The following is a 21,007-nucleotide window of genomic DNA, read 5'->3' as shown; positions in this document are numbered from 1 at the left end:
ACAGGGCATGACAGGGTAGATGCAGGGAGGATGTTTCCCCTGGCTCAGGAGTCTAGATCCAAGGGGTCTCAGAATAAGGGGTCGGCCATTTAGGTCTGAGATGAGGAGAAATGTCTTCACTCAGAGGGTGGTGAATCTTTGGAATTCTCTACCCGTGGAGGCTCAGTCGTTGAGTATATTCAAGAGAGAGATCGATAGATTTTTGGATATTAAGGGAATCGAGGGATATGGAGATAGTGCAGGAAAGTGGAGATGAGGTAGAAGATCAGCCATGATCTTATTGAATGGCGGAGCAGGCTCGAGGGGCCAAATGGCCGACTCTTGCTCCTATTTCTTAGGTTCTTATGTTTCTGGGAGGCACCTTATGACAAATCTGCCCCCCCATTCTACACCCCCGATTTATTTATGTTTTCTCCTGTTCTCTGCGGGGAAGTGCCTGATCTCCTGCGTCTCCACAGCAACCACTGCTCCTTCCACGGCACAGATTGCAGCGGTTCAAAAAGAAGAAGGACCACCGTCACCTTCATGAGGGATGGGCAATAAATGCCGGCCTTTGCCAGCGACTCCTACAGAAAGGAATAACTTGCAGGGCTACGGGGAAAGAACGGGATGAGTGGGACTGATCGGGACAGCTCGTTCAAAGGGCCGGCACAAGCACGATGGGCTGATTGGCCTCCTTCTGTGCTGCAGGATTCTATGGGCCTAGAGACTCACCTCGGGCGGTGGCGCAAGGCGGGCCATATCGGATCGGCTGTCCCGTTGTACGCAGCGCCTGGTATTCCGTTCCATTGACTGCATTAGAACTGAATACCAGACGCTGCGTACCGCGGGCGGTCGATCCAATACCGCCCGTCTTGTGCCACTGCCTGAGGCGAATTTCTAGCCCTATGATTCTATACCCCAGATTGAATTGTCTAATCATTACTTCCTGAATTACCTTGTCTTATGTTTATATTCTCTTTTAAAACCCTTGTTTGGTGTCCTACAAAATGAGCCTTGGTTTCTCAAAGACAAAATGGCAGATTCTCTTCTGGCACAGCCATTACGTCACTCCTGCGTGTACATTTTGTTTTAGAAGTACGTTGTTGTCTGGTTTGCGGAGCTCAGTGGGTTGGCCTGTGCTATAAAAGATCCTTTCTTTTTTTTCCCCCTGGAAACACATCTAATTGCTCTGAATACCCACTTATATCATTGACTTCAATGCCCTTCCCTTGGAAACTATTATTAACACTGATGCTAGCTTCTTATTTATTCCGGATTTATTTAATTAACTGAATTTAAATTTCCCCAGCTGCTATGTTGGGATTTGAACTCATGGACTCCCACATCATTAGTCCAGAACCTTCCTGAATTACTAGTCTAGCAACATAACCACTGTGCTGCTGATCTCGTAATCATCTTTGTTGCGTATCCGTCTGCCCTTTCAAGAGGAATATATGCGCATAAGGCAGGGAGTGCTATCACTGTGCTGGACAAGAACAAGGAGGCCATTCGGCCCATCATGCCTGTGCGGGCTCTTTGAAAGACTTATCCAATTAGTCCCACTCCTCTGCTCTTTCCCCACAGCCCCACAAATTTTTTCTTTTCAACTATTTATCCAATTCCCTTTCAAAAGTTACTATTTAACCGGTTTCCACTAACAACTTGCATTTATATAGCGCCTTTAACATAGTAAAACTTCCCAAGGCGCGTCACAGGAGCGAGTAACAAACAAAATTTGACACCGAGCCACATAAGGAGATACTTGTTCGGGTGACCACAAACTTGGTCAAAGAGATAGCTTTTAAGGAGCATCTTAAAGGAGGAAAGAGAGATAGAGAGGTGGAGAGGTTTTAGGGAGGGAATTCCAGAGCTTGGGGCCCAGGCAGCTGAAGGCACGGCCACCAGTGGTGGAGCGATTAAAATCGGGGATGCTCAAGAGGCCAGAATTGGAGGAGCACAGCTATCGCGGAGGGTTGTAGTGCTGGAGAAGATTACAGAGATAGGGAGGGGCGAGGCCATGGAGGAATTTGAAAACAAGGATGAGAATTTTAAAATCGAGGCAAAGCATTCCAGATCATAAGTCGCTGCATAAAAAAAATTCCCCTCATCTCCCCTCTGGTTCTTTTGCCAATTATCTTAAATCTGTGTCCTCTGGTTACTGTCCCTCCCACCAGTGGAAACAGTTTCACCTTATTTACTCTATCAAAACCCTTCAAATTTTTGAACACCTCTATTAAATCGCCGCTAATCTTCTCTGCTCCAAGGAGAATAATCCTAGTTTCTCGAGTCTCTCCACATAACTGAGGGCCCTCATCCCTGGAGCAGAAGTTTTTGAATTTTCTTTATCTTTTGCTACTCAATTCAATTCAGCACGGTGGCATAGTGGTTAGCACTGTTGCCTCACAGCGCCAGGGACCCGGGTTCGAATCCGGCCTCGGGTGACTGTCTGTGTGGAGTTTGCACATTCTCCCCGTGTTTGCGTGGGTGCTCCGGTTTCCTCCCACAGTCCGAAGATGTGCGGGTTAGGATGATTGGCTATGATAAATTGACCCTTAGTGTTAGGGGGATTAAATACGTGGGGTTACGGGGATAGGGTGGGATATGTGTTGGTGTAGGGGTTACGGGGATCGGGTGGGATATGTGTCGGTGCCGGCTCGATGGGCCGAAATGGCCTCTATCTGCACTGTGGGGTTTCTGTGATTTCTGTGAATTCAATTCAATTAAATTTGTCATATATGCAGCAGACGTGTGTACTGCACAATGAAATGTTGATTTTTACGAGTCCTCCCAACATTGGAATAAATATGGCATAACAATGATAAAAATACTAATAGAAATACAGTAATAATAAATAAAACAGCAGTAATAAATAATAATAAATTATACATTCATGAGTCTTATGGCCTGGGGGTAGGGTAGAAGCTGTTTCGAAACCTGCTGGTACGAGACCGTATGCTTCGATATTTCTTACCGGACGGGAACAGGGCAAAGAGGTTGTAGCTGGGGTGGCTCGCGTCTTTAATGATTCTCAGGGCCTTCCCCCGGCACCTCTCGGGGTAGATATCCTGCACAGCAGGTAGTTTAATTCCTATAGTATGTTGTGCAGCTTTCACCAGCATCTGTAGAGCCTTGCGGTCTGTGGCGGTGCAGTTGCCATACCAGGTGGTGATGCAGCCGGACAGGATACTCTCGATGGTGCACCGGTAGAAGTTGGTGAGAATCTGGGGGCCATTCCAAATTTCTTCAAAGGCTCTCTCGCATCTACCACAGGATTCGGACCTTTCGGTCTGATGTCTGCGACTCCCATCAATGGGTCTAATTCAAGTCTCACGCATCTCAGTACTTCCAACCCGAAAACTCCATACCTGCTGTTTGCGAATACCAGGACTTTAATTATTCAGGGAGACCTTCCTCCCATCAGGAAGTGGCATCCTTGTGTTGAAGACTGTGCTGTTACAAAGCTCCTTATTACGAGCCCTGTTTTATTGGATTTTAACTGGTTTGAAATCTTCCTGTTGCTGTGAATGTGGGGAGGAGTTTACTATGGTTGATAGAAGGGGGGATTTATTTGAGGATCAGAAACTTTCCTGTATTTTGGCGTCGCCAACAACACCTTCTGTTTCGCTGGCACTCCTCATACAAAGGAATCTAATCCACATTTTGCAAATTATAAGGACCCGTATTTTCCGATCGGAGGCTTCCTGCGTGCAGAGGTCTCCGATCTGGAAAAAAATCGACGGACTTACCTGAGGGCTCCCGAAGTCCAGACACTTCCGTTCCTGGGCCTCTCCAACTCGGAATGCACAGGGCCCACATATCCCAGAGGTGCATGCGGTTCGCAAGCGTCCCTGGGATCGCGTGGGCCATGGGGAGCCAATAGGAGAAGGGAATCTCCCTTCATACACTTGACGGATAGACCTGTCAAATATATGAATGGAGATCATCCCAAAAACATAGTAAAACATTAAATAATTTTTTTTTAATCACATTTTTAAAATGAGTTGAAATTACAATAAATTAAGGCCTAGAAATTCACTATAGCCCCATTTGGGCTGCCAGCCTCGCCAGGGCCCTAAAAGTAGCACCCCGGAAGCAGTCGCGGCCGCCCGCCGGAAATTCAGTTTGCGTGCCCCAGAGGGAAGCGCGGCGCTACTGGCGGCGCCCCGTATCCCTCTTGGAGCGCTGCAGCTGAATATCGCTGCGCAACGTGCCGCAGCGCCACACGCTGCGGCACGGCGCGCTGCGGTACTGCAGGCCTTCCGCCCCTTCTTAAAGGGGAGGGGCCTTGTGCAGCGCAATCGAGGATCGCGAGTGCCGGCAAAAGTGCCCGGCACCGAGGAGAAGTGCCGGGCTCTTGGAACGCAGTCGGCACTCCACGGGGGCGGGGGGGGTTGCTCAGGAGGCCGGGGACGGCAGCGCGGAGAGGTGCTGGCAGGCGGCCAGCAAAAAAAATGGCCGCCCCGCACCTCCTTTAATTAGCGCCTCTACCGCTGCAGGTAGGCCCCCCTGAACCGGTCGCAAATAGCACCCGGCATTAATGCAGGGAGTGCATCTAAATATCGCGATCAGGGCATTAGCGGGGCGCTGCGCACACCGATGACATCATCGGTAGCGGCACAGCGCTAACGGCTAGCGCCGCCATTAGCGTCCCGCTGAATTTAGCGGGAGGCGTGGCCAATGGCTTCTGACCCACTTAGCGCCCTCTTAAGGCACTAAGGGGTGGTGCAGCCCACTGAATTTCTAGGCCTAAATATTTTAAACAAAAATTTAATTTTTTGAAAAAATTAATTAATGTTATTTACGAGGCTAAAAATAAACATAACTTATTTTAAGTATTTTTAAACAATAAATGAGGGAAAACATTTTTTTAGCTTTTACCGGGCATAAGATTTCTAAGGGTTTTCAGCGGGCGGAGATTCTCCAGAAAGCGGAACGCTCCGCCCGCAGAGGCCCTTCTCCAGGGCAGGCGTCCGATCTGTCAAGAGCATTCTTGACAGATCGGAAATGCTGGTTTACAGCGCATGCCTGAACCCGGCATTTCCCTTGTCCCTACGGGTGTGTACACAGCCGTAGGGATCAGAATATACAGCCCAACATGTTTTAGAAGAATAATGAGTGAATGGCGAATTGGTAACTATATAAACTCACAAGATTGTTTTTTTAACTCAGGCAGTTATTAGACCACACTGCCTTATGACAAAGAAAGACTTGCATTTATATAGCGCCCTTCACAACTACCAGATGTCTCAAAGTACTTTACAGCCAATGAAGTACTTTTGAAGTGTAGTCACTGTTGTAATGTAGGAAACACGGCAGCCAATTGGCACACAGCAAAGTCCCACAAACAGCAATGTGATAATGACCAGATAATCTGTTTTTGTTATGGTGGTTGAGGGATAAATATTGGCCATGACACCGGGGATAACTCCCCTGCTCTTCTTATAGTGAAGATGGGATCTTTTGCATCCATCTGAGAGAGCAGACGGGACCTCGGTTTAAAGTCTCATCTGAAAGACGGCACCTCCGACAGTGCAGCACTCCCTCAGCACTACACTGGGAGTGTCAGCTTTTGATTTAATGTGTTCAAGTCGCTGGAGTGGGACTTGAACCCACAACCTTCTAACTCCAGAGGCGAGTGTGCTACCCACTGAGCCACAGCTGACGCTATAGCTAACAAGTGCCAATTGAGTCAGAGAATACAAACTCATTCGGAATTTGAGAGAGAAGGATATGAGGAAAGGAGAGGTGAGGGGTGATCTAATTGAGGTGTTTAAAATGATTAAAGGGTTTGATGGGGTGGATAGCGAGAAACTATTTCCTCTGGTGGGGGGAGTCCAGAACAAGGGGGCATAACCTTAAAATTAGAGCTAGGCTGTTCAGGGGTGATGTCAGGAAGCACTTCTTCACACAAAGGGGAGTGGAAATCTAGAATCCTCTCTCCCAAAAAGCTGTTGAGGCTGGGGAGGTCAATTGAAAAATTAAACACTGAGATCGATTATTTTTAGGCAGCTAAGGGTATTGAGGGATATGGAAGCAAGGCAAGGAAATGGTGTTAAGATTCAGCTCAGCCACGATCTTACTGAATGGCGGAACAGGCTCAAGGGGTTCCTCCTGTTCCTATCTTCCTATGACAAGGGGCAGGGATTAGAGGAAGCATCAGTTGAAGAGCTGGCACCAGCATTGGAGCAATTGGCCAAATGGCTTCACACAAGGAAAAAAAGAAAAGAAAGACTTGTAATTATATAGCACCTTGCGCGGCCTCAGGATGTCCCAAAGTGCTTTACAACTAATTAAATACTTTTGTAATGTAGGAAATGCGCACAGGGAGATCCAACACACAGCAATGAGATAATGACAAGATAATCTGTTGACCAGGACACTGGGAGAACTCCCCTTCCTTTTTTTTCAAATCCTGCCATGGGACCTTTTGCATCCGCCTGAGAGGGCAGATGGGAATCTCGGTTTAATGTCACAGCCAAAACACAGCACCTCCGACAGTGCCGCGCTCTCTCAGTACTGCACTGGGATTGGCTGCCTAGATTTTGTGCTCAAGTCATTGGAGTGGGTCTGTGAACCCACAACCTTCATGACCCAGAAGGCGAGAGTGCTACCAACTGAGCCATGGCAGGCACAATCCAATGCTGTGTGTTGATTGTATTTTGTAGTATTTGCTTTTTCAGTGTGGGCCCCTATGTCCAAGGAAGGCGATATTTTTTTTTTAGCCCACCACCACCCCCCCCCCCGACCATCATCTGAAGATTTCAAATGAATAACCTTTAATATGGGGCACCTTTAATTTATTATTCAATAATGACTGCAGAGTGTCCTGCTGGTCGTTCGATTCCCTAGCATCTTTTGACCTTCCCTTCATAGGGTGGTCTGACGTCAACTCAAAGAACTGAGGCTGCAGAAAGCGGTCTGCAAGCAGGAAGCTTCAAGGTGTGACTTTTACTTCAATCAATTCTCAGTGATTGTGGGCCTCGCAGGCAAGGCCGGCATTTATTGCCCATCGCCAGTTGCCCTGACAACTGAGCGGCTCGCTCGGCCACTTCAGAGAAGAGTTAATAGTCAACCACGTTGGTTTGGACACCTATAAGGAAGGAAAGGGACAAATGTCTTTCAGGACACCTCAAAGTGCTTTGCAGCCAATGAACTACTTTTGAAGTCACTGTTGTAATGTAGGACATGCAGCAGCCAAATTGCGCATAGCAAGTTCCCACAAACATCAATGACATAATTACCAGTTAATCTGGTTTTTTTTAAGTGATGCTGGTTTAGGGATAAATATTGGCCAGGACGCCGGGGAGAACGTCCCTGCTTTTTTTTCGAAATAGTGCCGCTGGATCTTTTGCGTCCACCTGAGAAGTTTAATGTCTCATCCAAAAGACGGCACCTCTGACAGTGCAGCGCTCCCTCAGTACTGAACTGGACTGTGAGCCGAAATTTCGTGCTCAAGTCTCAAGGAGTGGGACGTGAACTCACCGCCTTCATACTCCGAGGTGAGAGTGCTACCCACTGAACCACGGCTGACACCTTGGCCAGACTGTGTAAGGACAGAAGGTTTCCTTCCCTGAAGGACATTAGTGACCCAGCTGGGTGTTTATAACAATGCGACAGCTTCATGGTCACATTTACAGCTACCAGCGTTTTATTTCCAGATTTTTTAACATGAGGTTTGTAGTTCGTTATCTTGGGCACGTTGCTGCCTAGATGTTCAAGAATAATGAAGATACTCTTCAAACCATAAGGGGTTGAGAGTGATCTAAGACGTGGGACCTGAAAAAAAATCTCAATTGAAAATGAATTCAAATTCTCAAAGTGTTTGAACTCACATTCTATGAATTAATAGTCCAGTAAGAATGACTTTCATTTATATAGCGCCTTTTATGACTCAGGCCATCCCAAATGTTTTACAGCCAATGAAGTACAGTCACTGTTGTAAGGGAGAAAACACAGCAGCCAATTTGCACACAGCAAGGTCCCACAAACAGCTATGTGATAATGACCAGTTAATCTGTTTTTGTGAAGTTGATTGAGGGATAAATATTGGCCCAGGACACCAGAGATAACTCCCCTGCACATCTTCGAAATAGTGTCATGGGATTGTTTACACCCACCTGAGAGAGCAGACGGGGCCTCTGTTTAATGTCTCATCCGAAAGACGCCACCTCCGACAGTGCAGCACTCCCTCAGCACTGCACTGGGAGTGTCAGCCTAGATCTTTGTGCTTAATTCTCTGGAGTGGAACATAGAAACTAGGAGCAGGAGTAGGCCATTCGGCCCTTCGAGCCTGCTCCGCCATTCAACGAGATCATGGCTGATCATCCAAACCCTAGCACCCGGTCCCTACACCGACAACCATCCCACCCAAGCCCTATCCCCATAACCCTGTAACCCCACGTATTTAATCCCCCCTAACACTAAAGGTCAATTTTTATCATGGCCAATCAACCTAACCCGCACATCTTTGGACTGTGGGAGGAAACCGGAGCACCCGAAGAAAACCCACGCAAACACGGGGAGAATGTGCAAACTCCACACAGACAGTCGCCCGAGGCCGGATTTGAACCCGGGTCCCTGGCGCTGTGAGGCAACAGTGCTAACCACTATGCCACCATGCTGAACCTCACAACCTTCTGACTCAGAGGCGAGAGAGAGTGCTACCCACTGAGCCACGGCTGACACGACTATACATTGAACAGCACCAGCGTTTCTCTACGGCTTTTTGGAAAATTCAGACAGACCGTGATGAATAACGTCACAACCATTGTTCACTGATCTGCACCTGCTCCCTGAAATAGGGACGATACTTTAATTCCTAGCCCCGGTTGACCAGAAGCCTCGCAGTGGCTGTAATGTGATCCGGCCGTAATGATCTTTGTAACTCGGTCTGACTTCCTGTCAAAGCCCTTGATCCCAGATCGCACTGCAGCGTGATGCTGGTGGAGCCTGCAGGGTCGCGACCTCGCCTCTTTGAGTTGCTGCAGCGGTGTTATTGAAATAGGCCCTGAGTAGTGTTCCCCACTCAGGTTAGACATAATTCTGGAGATTTCATCACATGACCTCTCCAACTGTCCCGCCCAGTAATCTAGCCTTTTCCTTTGCCTTTACCTCTAGACTTGACTATTCCAACACACTCCTGGCTGGCCTCCCATTTTCTACCCTACGTAAACTTGAGGTCACCCTAAACTCGGCTGCCCGTGTCCTAACTTGCACCAAGTCCCACTCACCCATCACCCCCTGTGCTCGCTGACCTTAAGCAACGCCTCGGTTTTAAAATTCTCATCCTTGTTTTCAAATCCCTCCATGGCCTCGCCCCTCCCTATCTCTGTAATATCCTCCAGCCCCATAAACCCCCCGAGATCTCTGCGCTCCTCTAATTCTGGCATCGTGAGCATCCCTGGTTTTAATCGCTCCACCATTGGCGGCCGTGCCGTCAGCTGCCTGGGCCCGAAGCTCTGGAATTCCCTCCCTAAACCTCTCCGTCTCTCAACCTCTTTCCTCATTTAAGCCACTCCTTAAAACCTACCTCTTTGACCAAGCCTTTGGTCATATGTCCTAATTTCTCCTTATGTGGCTCGGTGTTAAAATTTTGTCTGAAATAAAGTGCCTGTGAAGCACCATGGGAAGTTTTACTACCTTATCTGAGGAAGGATGTTCTTGCCATGGAGGGAGTGCAGCGAAGATTCACCAGACTGATACCTGGGATGGCAGGAATGACGTATGAGGAGAGATTGTGTCGATTGGGCTTATACTCGCTGGAGTTTAGAAGAATGAGAGGGGATCTCACTGAAACTTATAAAATTCTAACAGGACTAGACAGATTAGATGCAGGAAGGATGTTCCCGATGGCGGGGGAGTCCCGAACCAGGGGTCACAGTCTAAGGATAAGGGTAAGAAGTCACACAACACCAGGTTATAGTCCAACAGCTTTATTTGAAATCACAAGCTTTCGGAGCGCTGCTCCTTCTTCAGGTGAAGTGGAGAAATGCATAAAGACACAGCTTATATAGTCAGAGAATCATGTCAGATGTTTACAGGTAACCTTTCCAACTGCCATTTATCACACCTCGGCAGAGAGATAATCACAGCAGTCAAAGGTGTGAATGGTGTCCAAACAGGTCAGTCAGGGAAACATTACATCAAAGAACAATGAGGTGGGGTCACAAGGGGTCAAATATTGCAGATGCTGGGGTCTGTATGAAAAACAAAAAAACAGACAAAAAACATTTTTTTTGGCTGGAAATCACAGCAGGTCCGGCCGCATCTGTGTAGAGAGAACAAGCCAATGTCGACTCGAGTCTGGATGACCCTGCATCAGGTGGGGTTACATGTAGCGTGACATGAACCCAAGATCTCGGTTGAGGCCGTCCTCATGGGTGCGGAACTTGGCTATCAGTTTCTGCTCGACGATTTTGCGTTGTCGTGTGTCTCGAAGGCCACCTTGGAGAATGCTTACCCGAAGATCGGAGGCTGAATGTCCTTGACTGCTGAAGTGTTCCCCGACTGGGAGGGAACACTCCTGCCTGGTGATTGTTGTGCGGTGTCCGTTCATCCGTTGTCGCAGTGTCTGCATGGTCTCGCCGATGTACCATGCTCCGGGGCATCCTTTCCTGCAACGTATGAGGTAGACAATGTTGGCCGAGTCACATGAGTATGTACCATGTACCTGGTGGGTGGTGTCCTCACATGTGATGATGGTATCTGTGTTGATGATCTGGCATCAGGATAAGGGGTAAGCCATTTAGGACAGAGATGAGGAGGAATTTCCTCACCCAGAGAGTGGTGAACCTGTGGAATTCTCTACCACAGAAGGCAGTTGAGGCCAATTCATTAAATATATTCAAGAAGGAGTTGGATATATTTCTTAAGGCTAAGGGGATCAAGGAATACGGGGAGAAGGCAGGGACAGGGTTCTGAGTTTGGATGATCAGCCATGATCTCATTGAATGGCGGAGCAGGCTCGAGGGGCCGAATGGCCTACTCCTGCTCCTATCTTCTATGTTTCGATGTAAAGGCGCTATATAAATACAAGTTGTTGTTGTTTCTCCTAACTCCAATATTTCTGTAACTAATGAATTGATCAAAGAAAAAAACTCAATTTTTTTTAACGGCCCTGTGATTTTTCTACTGTGTTGCTCTCGACAATGTCCAGGAGATTAATCTTCCATTCCTGGAGACTCCAGGGCAATCTGGAGGGATGGCGACCCTAGAGTGCTGTTTGCAGCCCGCCTTCCCTGTACCTGTGACCTTGGCTGGCTCGTGCTCCATGTGGGTGTCTTTTTGTTGCCTTCCCGATTTATATCTTCCACCTCCCGTAAACTTGAGCTCATCCAAAGCTCTGCCACCTGTGTCCTAACTCGCGCTAAGTCCCATTCGCCCATCACCCCCCCCCCCCCCCCCCCGCCGTGCCCGCTGACCTATGTTGGCTCCAAGTCCGGCAACGCCTCGATTAAAAAAAAATTTCCTCCTCGCGTTCAGATCCCTCTCTTGCCTCGCCCCTCCCATCTCTGTAACCGCCCCCAGCCCTATAACCCTTCGAGACCTCTGCGTTCCTCCAATTCTGGTCTCTTGCGCATCACCGATTTCCATCGCCCCCACCACTGGCGGCTTTGCCTTCAGCTGCCCCTAAGCTCTGGAATGGGTATCAATTTTCTTGTCTGAGTAAACTCCTTTGAAGCACTTGGGGACATTTTACTGTATTAAAGGTGCTATATAAATGCAAGTTGTTGTTGTATGGCATTCAGCTTGTATTGCGTGCTTTTTCCTTCTCCTTTTCTTGAGCTCCAAACAAAGAAGGTGAGGGAATGCTATTGGAAGGCAGGTTTTACTCCATGTCTATACAGTGGATGAAATGACCTTATTAAAATAGAACTATTCACCTACTCTTGTTTCTCTTTCTGAGGGAAGTGGCCCACTTCTCCTTAGCAACAATCCAGAGATACACTGTTGAAATCAGGTCCTTGCTGCACAGGGACTTTGGAAGCACAGCCCCGCATCATACAGCACAGAAGGAGGCCATTCGGCCTATCGTGCCTGTGCTGGCTCTTTGAAAGAGCTCTCCAATTAGTCCCACTTTCCCCATAGCCCTGTACATTTTGTCCCCTTTAAGAATTTATCCAATTCCCTTTTGAAAGTTACTATTGAATCTGCTTCCACCGCCCTTTCAGGCAGCGCATTCCAGATCACAACAGCCCGCTGTATAAAAATAAAAAAATTCTCCTCATCTCCCCTCTGGTTCTTTTGCCAATCCCATCAAACTTCATGGTGCAGCATTCCTGAGAGTGGAACTCAAGCTGAGGGGCTAAAGGAGTCTTTTGCTCCCTGCCACACACGGACCCTGCACCCTTCTAATGCCGACCTCCTGTACATTGGGTGGTAATTGGTTGGGAGGGAGGTCGGAGACAGAGGGCTGGATTTTTTCAATGGAGACATGCTGGAAGCGGGACTTCTGGTTTCCGGGTTTCAATCCCACCCCCAGTGACGTCTGAACAACCCACGCTATTTTCCCTTGATTGGCCATGTTAAGCCCGCCCTGATGAATTGTCAGCATTTGATGGCTTTGAGAAGCTGTCAAACACTGACAATCTCTGTTCTAAGGTGAGCCCTTGCACATAGGCTGACCAAGACCTCTCTCCTCAGCAGAAAGCAGATGGTTGCTACATCTGAGATTGCAGCAGCCATTCTGTCATCTCTGCCGTTGAGATGAGGCACCTCCGGATCCCCAAGGGTTGAAGCCTGCAGGAAGAAGCAAAGGTAAGGAAACTTTTTCCAACACTTTACACTCACCTCTCATACTTACCTCTCCACACTTACACCCATCACTCACCTCTACAGCTGACATTTTGACCCCTCTCACCCCCGCAGACCCACTGCTCGCCGCGCTGACCCTGCCTGGCGAGGTTCGCAGCCATCGGGAAGCCCGCAATTGCAGGCGTAAAATGGGGAAAAGCCTCAAAACTACCTGTTAACAGGCAGCTAATTGTCTCTAATCCCCTTCCCGCCTCGAGGAGACGAGTCCCTGCGCGACTCGGGGACCCTGCCTCCCAGGAAGATAGCACGGAGGCGGGTTGGGAGCTGGCTCGGTACCCACTCCCAGTTTCTGCCATTTTCCCGGTAGTCCCGCCTCCCCAGGGCTGGCTGGGAAAATTCCCCCCCAGAGAATAAGGATAAAGGGATCATATTCTGATTGAATGTGACAAGTGGTGTGCCCCAGGGATCTGTACTGTGGCCTCAGCTTTTCACCATGTATATCAGTGACTTGGATGAAGGGATAGAGAGTTGTATATCCAAGTTTTCACTTGACACCATAAGTTGTGTAGACGGGAGCAGGAAGTTACAAAGGGACATAGACTGATTTAGTGAGTGGGTAAAACTGTGCTGGATAGAATTCAAGTTGGGAAAGTGTGAGGACATCCACTTCGGATTCAAGAAAGACAAATCGGAATATTTTCTTGGTGAGACCGCACCTTGAGTATTGTGTGCAGTTTTGGTCGCCTTACCTGAGAAGGACGTTCTTGCCATGGAGGGAGTGCAGCGAAGATTCACCAGGCTGATACCTGGGATGGCAGGAATGACGTATGAGGAGAGATTGTGTCGATTGGGCTTATACTCACTGGAGTTTAGAAGAATGAGAGGGGATCTCATCGAAACCTGTAAAATTCTGTCAGGCCTGGACAGACTAGATGCAGGAAGGGTGTTCCTGATGGCCGGGAGTCCAGAACCAGGGGTCACAGTCTAAGGATAAGGGGTAAGCCATTTAGGACTGAGATGAGGAGGAATTTCTTCACCCAGAGAGTGGTGAACCTGTGGAATTCTCTGCCACAGAGGGCGGTGGAGGCCAGTTCATTAAATATATTCAAGAAAGAGTTGGATATATTTCTTAAGGCTAAAGGGATCAAGGGATATGGGGAGAAGGCAGGGACAGGGTACTGAATTTGGATGATCAGCCATGATCTCATTGAATGGCGGAGCAGGCTCGAAGGGCCGAATGGCCTACTCCTGCTCCTATCTTCTATGTTTCTATGTGAGAGACTAGATTCTGTGGAGGAGCCAAGGTATTTAGGTGTCCAGGACACACATCACTAAAAGCTAGTGCAACGGCACAAAAAGTAACCAAAACGGCTTATGGAATGTTGGCCTTTATCTCAAGAGGGGCTGGAATATAAGAGGGAGGAAGTGATGCGTCAGTTGTACAGAGCCTTGGTCAGACCCCACCTGGAGTGGCTGAGTTCAGCTCTGGGTACCACACCTCAGGAAGGATATATTGTGTCTTGGAGGGGTTGCAGTGTAGATTCCCCAGAATGATACCAAGGCTAAAAGGGTTAAATTATGAGGACAGGTTGCATAAACTTGGCTTGTATTCATTTGAATTTAGACGGTTGAGGGATGGTCTAATTGTGGTGTTTAAAATGATAAAAGGATTAGATAGAGTAGATGTTCGGGGAATCCAGAACAAGGGACCACAATCTTAAAATTAGAACTGGGCCATTCAGGGGTCAAAGCAGAAAGCAATTTTTCCAGAAAGGCTTAGTGGAATTGTGGAATTCTCTCCCCAAAAAGGATGTGGATGCTGAATCAATTGACTGAGATCGACAGTTACGGGTATCAAGGAATATGGATCAAAGATGGGTAAATGGAGTTATGGTACAGATCCACCATGATCTAATTGAATGGCAGAACAGGCTTGAGGGGTAGGATGGCCTACTCCTGTTCCTATGTTCCCAATACCCTGGAATTTCCTGTGTAAAACTCTGCTGCTGAAATCTTCATCCATGCCTTTGTTACCTCTAGACTTGACTATTCCAACGCACTCCTGGCCTCCCACGTCCCACCCTCCGTAAACAAGAGGTCATCCAAAACTCTGCCACCCGTGTCCTCACTCGCACCAAGTCCTGTTCACCCATCACCCCTGTGCTCGCTGACCTGGTTAAGCAACGTCTGGATTTTAAAGTTATCATCCTTGTTTTCAAATCCATTCATAGCCTCGCCCCTCCCTATCTCTGTAATCTCCACCAGCCCGACAACCCTCCGAGATCTCTGCACGCCTCCAGATCTCGCCTCTTGCGCATCCTCGATTTTAATCGCTCCACCATTGGCGGCCGTGCCTTCAGCTGCCGAGGCCCTAAGCTCTGGAATTCCCTCCCTAAATCTCTCCACCTCATTATTTCTCTCCTCTCTCTCATAGAAACATAGAAGATAGGAGCAGGAGTTGGCCATTCGGCCCCTCGAGCCTGCTCCGCCATTCAATGAGATCATGGCTGATCATCCAAATTCAGTACCCTGTCCCTGCTTTCTCCCCATATCCCTTGATCCCCTTAGACTTAAGAAATATATCTAACTCCTTCTTGAATATATTTAATGAATTGGCCTCAACTGCCTTCTGTGGTAGAGAATTGCACAGGTTCACCACTCTCTGGGTGAAGAAATTCCTCCTCATCTCAATCCTAAATGGCTTACCCCTTATCCTTAGACTGTGACCCCTGGTTCGGGACTCCCCCGCCATCGAGAACAGCCTTCCTGCATCTAGTCTGTCTAGTCCTGTTAGAATTTTATAAGTTTCTATGAGATCCCCGCTCATTCTTCTAAACTCTAGCGAATATAAGCCTAATTGATCCAATCTCTCTTCATACGTCATTCCTGCCATCCCAGGTATCAGTCTGGTGAATCTTCGCTGCACTCCCTCCATGACAAGAACATCCTTCCTCAGATAAGGCAACCAAAACTGCACACAATACTCAAGGCGTGGTCTCACCAAGGCCCTGTACAACTGCAGCAAGACATCCTTGCTCCTGTACTCGAACCCTCTCGCTGTGAAGGCCAACATACCATTTTCCTTCTTAACCGCCTGCTGTGCCTGCATGCTCTCCTCCTTTAAGATGTTTCTTAACACCTACCTCTTTGACCAAGCTTTTGGTCACCTGTCCTAATGTCTCCTTATGTAGCTTGGTGTCAAATTCTGTCTGATTATGGTTGTGCAAAGCACCATGGGGACATTTTACTACGTTAAAGATGCTATATAAATGCAAGTTGTTGTTGTAGCGTATCCAAGCTGTGATTGACGAAATGAAGTCGTTGAAGATGCCTCTGGTTGTCTACTGGGTTCAGGCAGTCCCCAGTGTAGTATAAAGTTTTCTGGGCCAGAAGGACTCAGATTGAATTCCCAGTCTGTGTTGCGTTGGATGACCTCAGCCAGGCCAGCAGTTGGGGTGGTCCATTTGATCTTAGTGACCCTGGACCAGGAAAGGATATGTGGGGAAAATCAGACAGGGTTCCTATTCCTGGTCCTTATTCAGTGACTCCTGCTGAATAATGCTTGTATGTGCATGTCGGGTTACGATAGGATCAGTCTCAGCTGTGATGCTCTCCCTGGTAAAATGTGTTCCTGACATTCACTATCATAGAATACTACAGCACGGAAGGAGACCATTCGGCCCCTCGTGCCTGTGCCGGCTCTTTGAAAGAGCGATCCGATTAGTCCCACTCCATCTGCTCGTTCCCAATAGCCCTGCATTTTTCTTTTCAAGTAAATATCCAATTCCCTTTTGAAATAAAAGCAGAAAATGTTGGAAAACACTCAGCAGGTCCGGCAGCATCTGTGGAGAGAGAAACAGAGTTAACGTTTCAGGTCGATGAACTTTCATCCGAACTTTCCCTTTTGAAAGTTACCATTGAATCTGCTTCCACCGCCCTTTCAGGCAGCGCATTCCAGATCACAACTCGCTGCGTAAAAAAAAAATTCTCCTCATCGCCCCCTCTGGTTCTTTTCTTAATCTCAATTTTGGACTCTAGGGGAATCCAGGGATATGGAGAACGTGGAGTTGAGGTCGATGATCAGCCATATGGCTGACTCCTGCTCTTATTTCTTATGTTCTTATTGCTTATGTTCTTACCAAAATCTGTGCCCTCTGGTCACCGACCCTTCTGCCAGTGGAAACAGTTTCTCCCTGTTTACTCTTATCAAAACCCCTCAAAATGATGAACACCTCTATTAAATCTCCCCTTAGCCTTCTCTGTTCTAAGGAGAACGATCCCAGCTCCTCTACTCTCTCCACATAACTGAAGTGCCTCATCCCTGCCCTGGCTCACCGTGAGGGACAGGCTCTTTTTGCTGAGGTACCAAAGGGCTGTCGGTGCCTGCGGAACTTCTTCCCAGTCTAAGTCTGGGTCTTCAGGGGAAGGAGGACGAGGTAAAGGTGCTGGCTCTGAAAATTAAATGGACCGCCTGGGCAGAAGGCCCGATTGACTACTGGAATTTGGGGCAGTACCTGAATCTGCCTGTTTCCCACACCATGTAAAAAAGTGCAAACCAAGCACGAGGGTTTATCTCCAGAGGGATGGAATTGAAAAGTAGGGAAGTTATGCTAAACCTGTGTCGAACCTTGGTTAGACCACACTTGGAGTACTGCACACAGGTCTGGTCGCCATATTATAAAGAGGTTATAGAGGCTCTGGAGAGGGTGCAGAGAAGATTTACAACGATGATACCAGAAATGCGAGGGTATACATATCAGGAAAGGATGAACAGGCTGGGTCTCTTTTCTCTTGAAAAAAGAAGGTTGAGGGGTGACCTAATAGAGGTCTTTAATATTATGAAATTTTTCATAGAGTGGATACAGAGAGAATGTTTCCACTTGTGGGGAAGAGCATAACTAGAGGCCATCAATATAAGATAGTCACCAAGAAATCCAATAGGGAATTCAGGAGAAACTTCTTTACTCAGAGAGTGGTGAGAATATGGAACTCACTACCACAGGGAGTGGTTGAATCGAATAGTATAGATGCATTTAAGGGGAGGCTAGATAAACATATGAGGGAGAAGGGAATAGAGGGTTATGCTGATAGATTTAGATGAGGAAAGACGGGAGGAGACTCGAGTAGAGCATAAATGCCGGCATGGACTGGTTGGGCCGAATGGCCTATTTATGTGCTGTATATTCTCTGTAATTCAATGTAATGTAAGCAATGTTGGAAATTCCATTGGGTGGGCGGGGGAGAATGACTGAGTCTTTTGCTTCACCCCCTGCTTCTCATGACTTGGTGCATGCCTGCAGAATTCCTGAGGCCCCTCCGATAGGCCCAAAGAACTGTCGCGAGCTGAGGGTTGCCGTGAGTTCCGCTTGAGGCCTAATAAAGGCCCACGGGACTGCACTAGGGAGAGGTAATCGATCTCCAGATACACCCATATGCGGGTTGCCAACTCTGGTTGGACTTATTCCTGGAGGCATCATCACATGACCCTCTCGCCGCCAATTGCCATTGGTCGCCCGACACGCCCATCTTCGCGCTTCCCCGCACCAATTGGAAGGCAAGCCGATTCTCTGTTACCCAAATGGACGATTCTTGACTTTCGGTCGAACAGCCTTCCTCCACCCCCACCTTCAATATTTGTATAACTGAGAAGCAAAAGTGTTCAAAGTAAATGGGGGGGAAATATATATATATTTTTTTTAAACGGCCCAAAAAGGAAACTCTCTGTTAACCGGCAAAATTCAGGAGTAGGTTCAGGTAAGTTTTACTTCATGTTAGTGGCAGTTCCTGGATCTGTGGCTGTGTAACTGGGGTTCATGCACTTGTTGCTAAGCAACAGGGACGCTTGGTCTGTGGCCGGAGTTCCTGCACATGTTGCTAAGCAACAGGGAAGCCTGGATTTGTTGCTGTGTACGGGGCTCTCGTACCTTTTAAACTATACCTCTCTGTAATCCGGACTTTTTGATAAACCGGCACCACGCCGGTCCCGTTGTTGCCGGATAATAAAGAGTTTCCTGTAATTTTTTTCTCCAGAGTTGCTGAAAGCAGTGCCCGGGAGATCAGTCTTTAATTTCTGGAGACTCCAGGACACTCTAGGCCGCCGTAGCCCATATAGTTCCACACGAGTGCTTTGAAAAATGTTTGCTTCAGTTTGTCTTCCGCCCTTCCTAGGCCCTGGGTCTGGCCTGGGAGTAACATGATTTACCTCCCAGCTGTCGGGGCAGGTGCCTCTGAAGGAGCCTTTACAGACACAGGCTGCCCCCCACCCCCCGCCATCTCGTATGTTAATGACTCTCTCTCCCTGTGATTTGGACTTCTGTTCCAATGGTGGAGCGGGATGCCCGGAATTTCGGGGCACTGAGTTTAATTCCTTGTAACCATTTGCTGTTGAACAGGAGGTTATTGATGGAGCACGTGCAGATTGAACAGGAGGTTATTGATGGAGCACGTGCAGATTGAGCAGGAGGTTATTGATGGAGCACGTGCAGATTGAGCTGTAGATGGAAGAAAATCGGCCTCAACCACAGGCAGTCCTTTAGCGGAGTTTAACAAACGCTTTGAAACAGTTCAGGAAAATTGACTTTTCAGTTTGAAGCTCAGCTTTAATTAGAATCATACAGCACAGAAGGAGGCCATTCGGCCCATCGAGCCCGTGCCGGCTCTTTGAAAGAGCGATCCAATTAGTCCCACTCCCCCGCTCTTCCCCCAGAGCCCTGCAATTTTTCCCCTTCAAGTATTTATCCAATTCCCTTTTGAAAGTTACTATTGAATCTGCTTCCACCGCCCTTTCAGGCAGCGCATTCCAGATCACAACAACTCGCTGCATTAAAAAAACATTCTCCTCATCTTCCCTCTGGTTCTTTTGCCAATGACCTTAAATTTTAATCCGTCTTGTCTCCATGTTGATCACCTTGATAGCTACTGTTATTGGCACATTACTGAATGATCTATCAGGATGTCACAGCATAAAAGAAACAGAGAAAGAAAAGAAGCCAGCCGTTCAGGTTCATTTTTGTTCTTTAAAACAGAGTTTGAAGTTTACTGAAATATTAACATTCATTTCTGGCACATAATTGCACTCGTTATACAATAAAGAAGGGCCACAGATTTAAATTAGAGGGGATATAAGTAGCCAATCGTTAGACACAAGACCAGACAGCCATCATCAGAGGCAATTCAACCATGGGGGGCATCGGGGTCAAATGTAATGTTGTTGTCAAGGAACATTCCCGCCGTCGCTGTCTCAGGCAGAATAAGTGCCACCACTGACCAATGGCTGACACCTAAATTAGAATTCGGTGCAGTGCTGCGAGAGGCAGTCCAATTGCTGTGTTCTTCCGATCTTCAGTCCCATCTTGGCTCACTATATCAAATTGTCTTTCGTTTTACTCAGGATGATCTGAGCAGTCAGGGCCACAGTTCTGGACACATTCCCTGCCGCTCTCTGGGACCTCAGTCCATGTTTTCCCATTTAATACCAGAGGCCAGAAATATCATCAGCGACTGAAGATTGAGTTGTCCCAATTGAGACTGGAAATGGTGGGGTGGGTTGGTGGGGGCGGGTGGGGGAGGGGAGGGCGGTGTGGGGTGGGGGGGGTGGTGGTGCGAGAGTGTCTATTAAATGGGGGCGGAAGTGGTGGTTAAATGGGGGGCAGGAATGGGGCTTACACTGATGCAGGCATGTCGGTTTAATGAGTTTACAATAGAGATAAGAAAGCCACTCAATACCTGGATTTGAGGTCTTTCGTTGCGTTGCTTCGACAGGTTCTTCAAGGAACTTGAAGCCAGGCACCAACAGAACGTTGTGATACCCGATATCAGCGACATTGTGGAGAAGCACGCCACATCCACCTTTGACCCCTACGTGACATACTGCTCGAATGAGGTCTACCAGCAGCGTACGCTTCAGAAACTCCTGTGAGTATGTCGAGAGTCCTGTCTGTGTTGTGAGGCCAGTACCTCTTTGGTTAATGCACCGTAGTATTTACTAAAGAAACTAATCGTCATTATATAGCTGAGCCCATAAGGAGAGTTGGCATGGAAAGTGGAAGTGTCACACTGGTGCATGGGAGCACCATCACCTCCAAGTTCCCCTCAAAGTCACACACTCGCCCAACAGACATAAATCGCCGTTTCTTCATCGTCGCTGGGTCATTGAAGAACTGTCGTTATTTGGGATAGAGTGGAGGACGCCTGAGTCTATTGGGATAGAGTGGAGGAAGGTGGAGTGAGCCTGAGTCTGTTGGGATAGAATGGAGGGAGCTTGTGTGCTGGG

The 21,007-nt window shown here is 47.9% G+C and overlaps 1 protein-coding gene across 3 annotated transcripts in view; it reads left to right on the top strand.

Annotated features, from left to right (window-relative positions):
• The window catches only part of LOC147115490 (rho guanine nucleotide exchange factor 26-like), a 256,726-nt gene that overhangs the window by 111,416 nt on the left and 124,303 nt on the right, over positions 1-21,007 (top strand). For all 3 annotated transcript variants that reach the window (XM_085989758.1, XM_085989755.1, XM_085989756.1), the window contains exon 7: positions 20,497-20,649. In XM_085989758.1, the coding sequence (XP_085845884.1) occupies positions 20,497-20,649 (153 nt within the window). The remainder of the gene's footprint in view (positions 1-20,496; positions 20,650-21,007) is intronic.

This window comes from Somniosus microcephalus, chromosome 6 (assembly GCF_052327205.1).
Source record: "Somniosus microcephalus isolate GS21.2 chromosome 6, FLI_Smic_1.0, whole genome shotgun sequence".
Lineage (NCBI taxonomy): Eukaryota > Metazoa > Chordata > Chondrichthyes > Squaliformes > Somniosidae > Somniosus > Somniosus microcephalus.
Note: the sequence above shows the minus strand (reverse complement) of the source record. Positions and strands in the feature narration are given on the sequence as shown.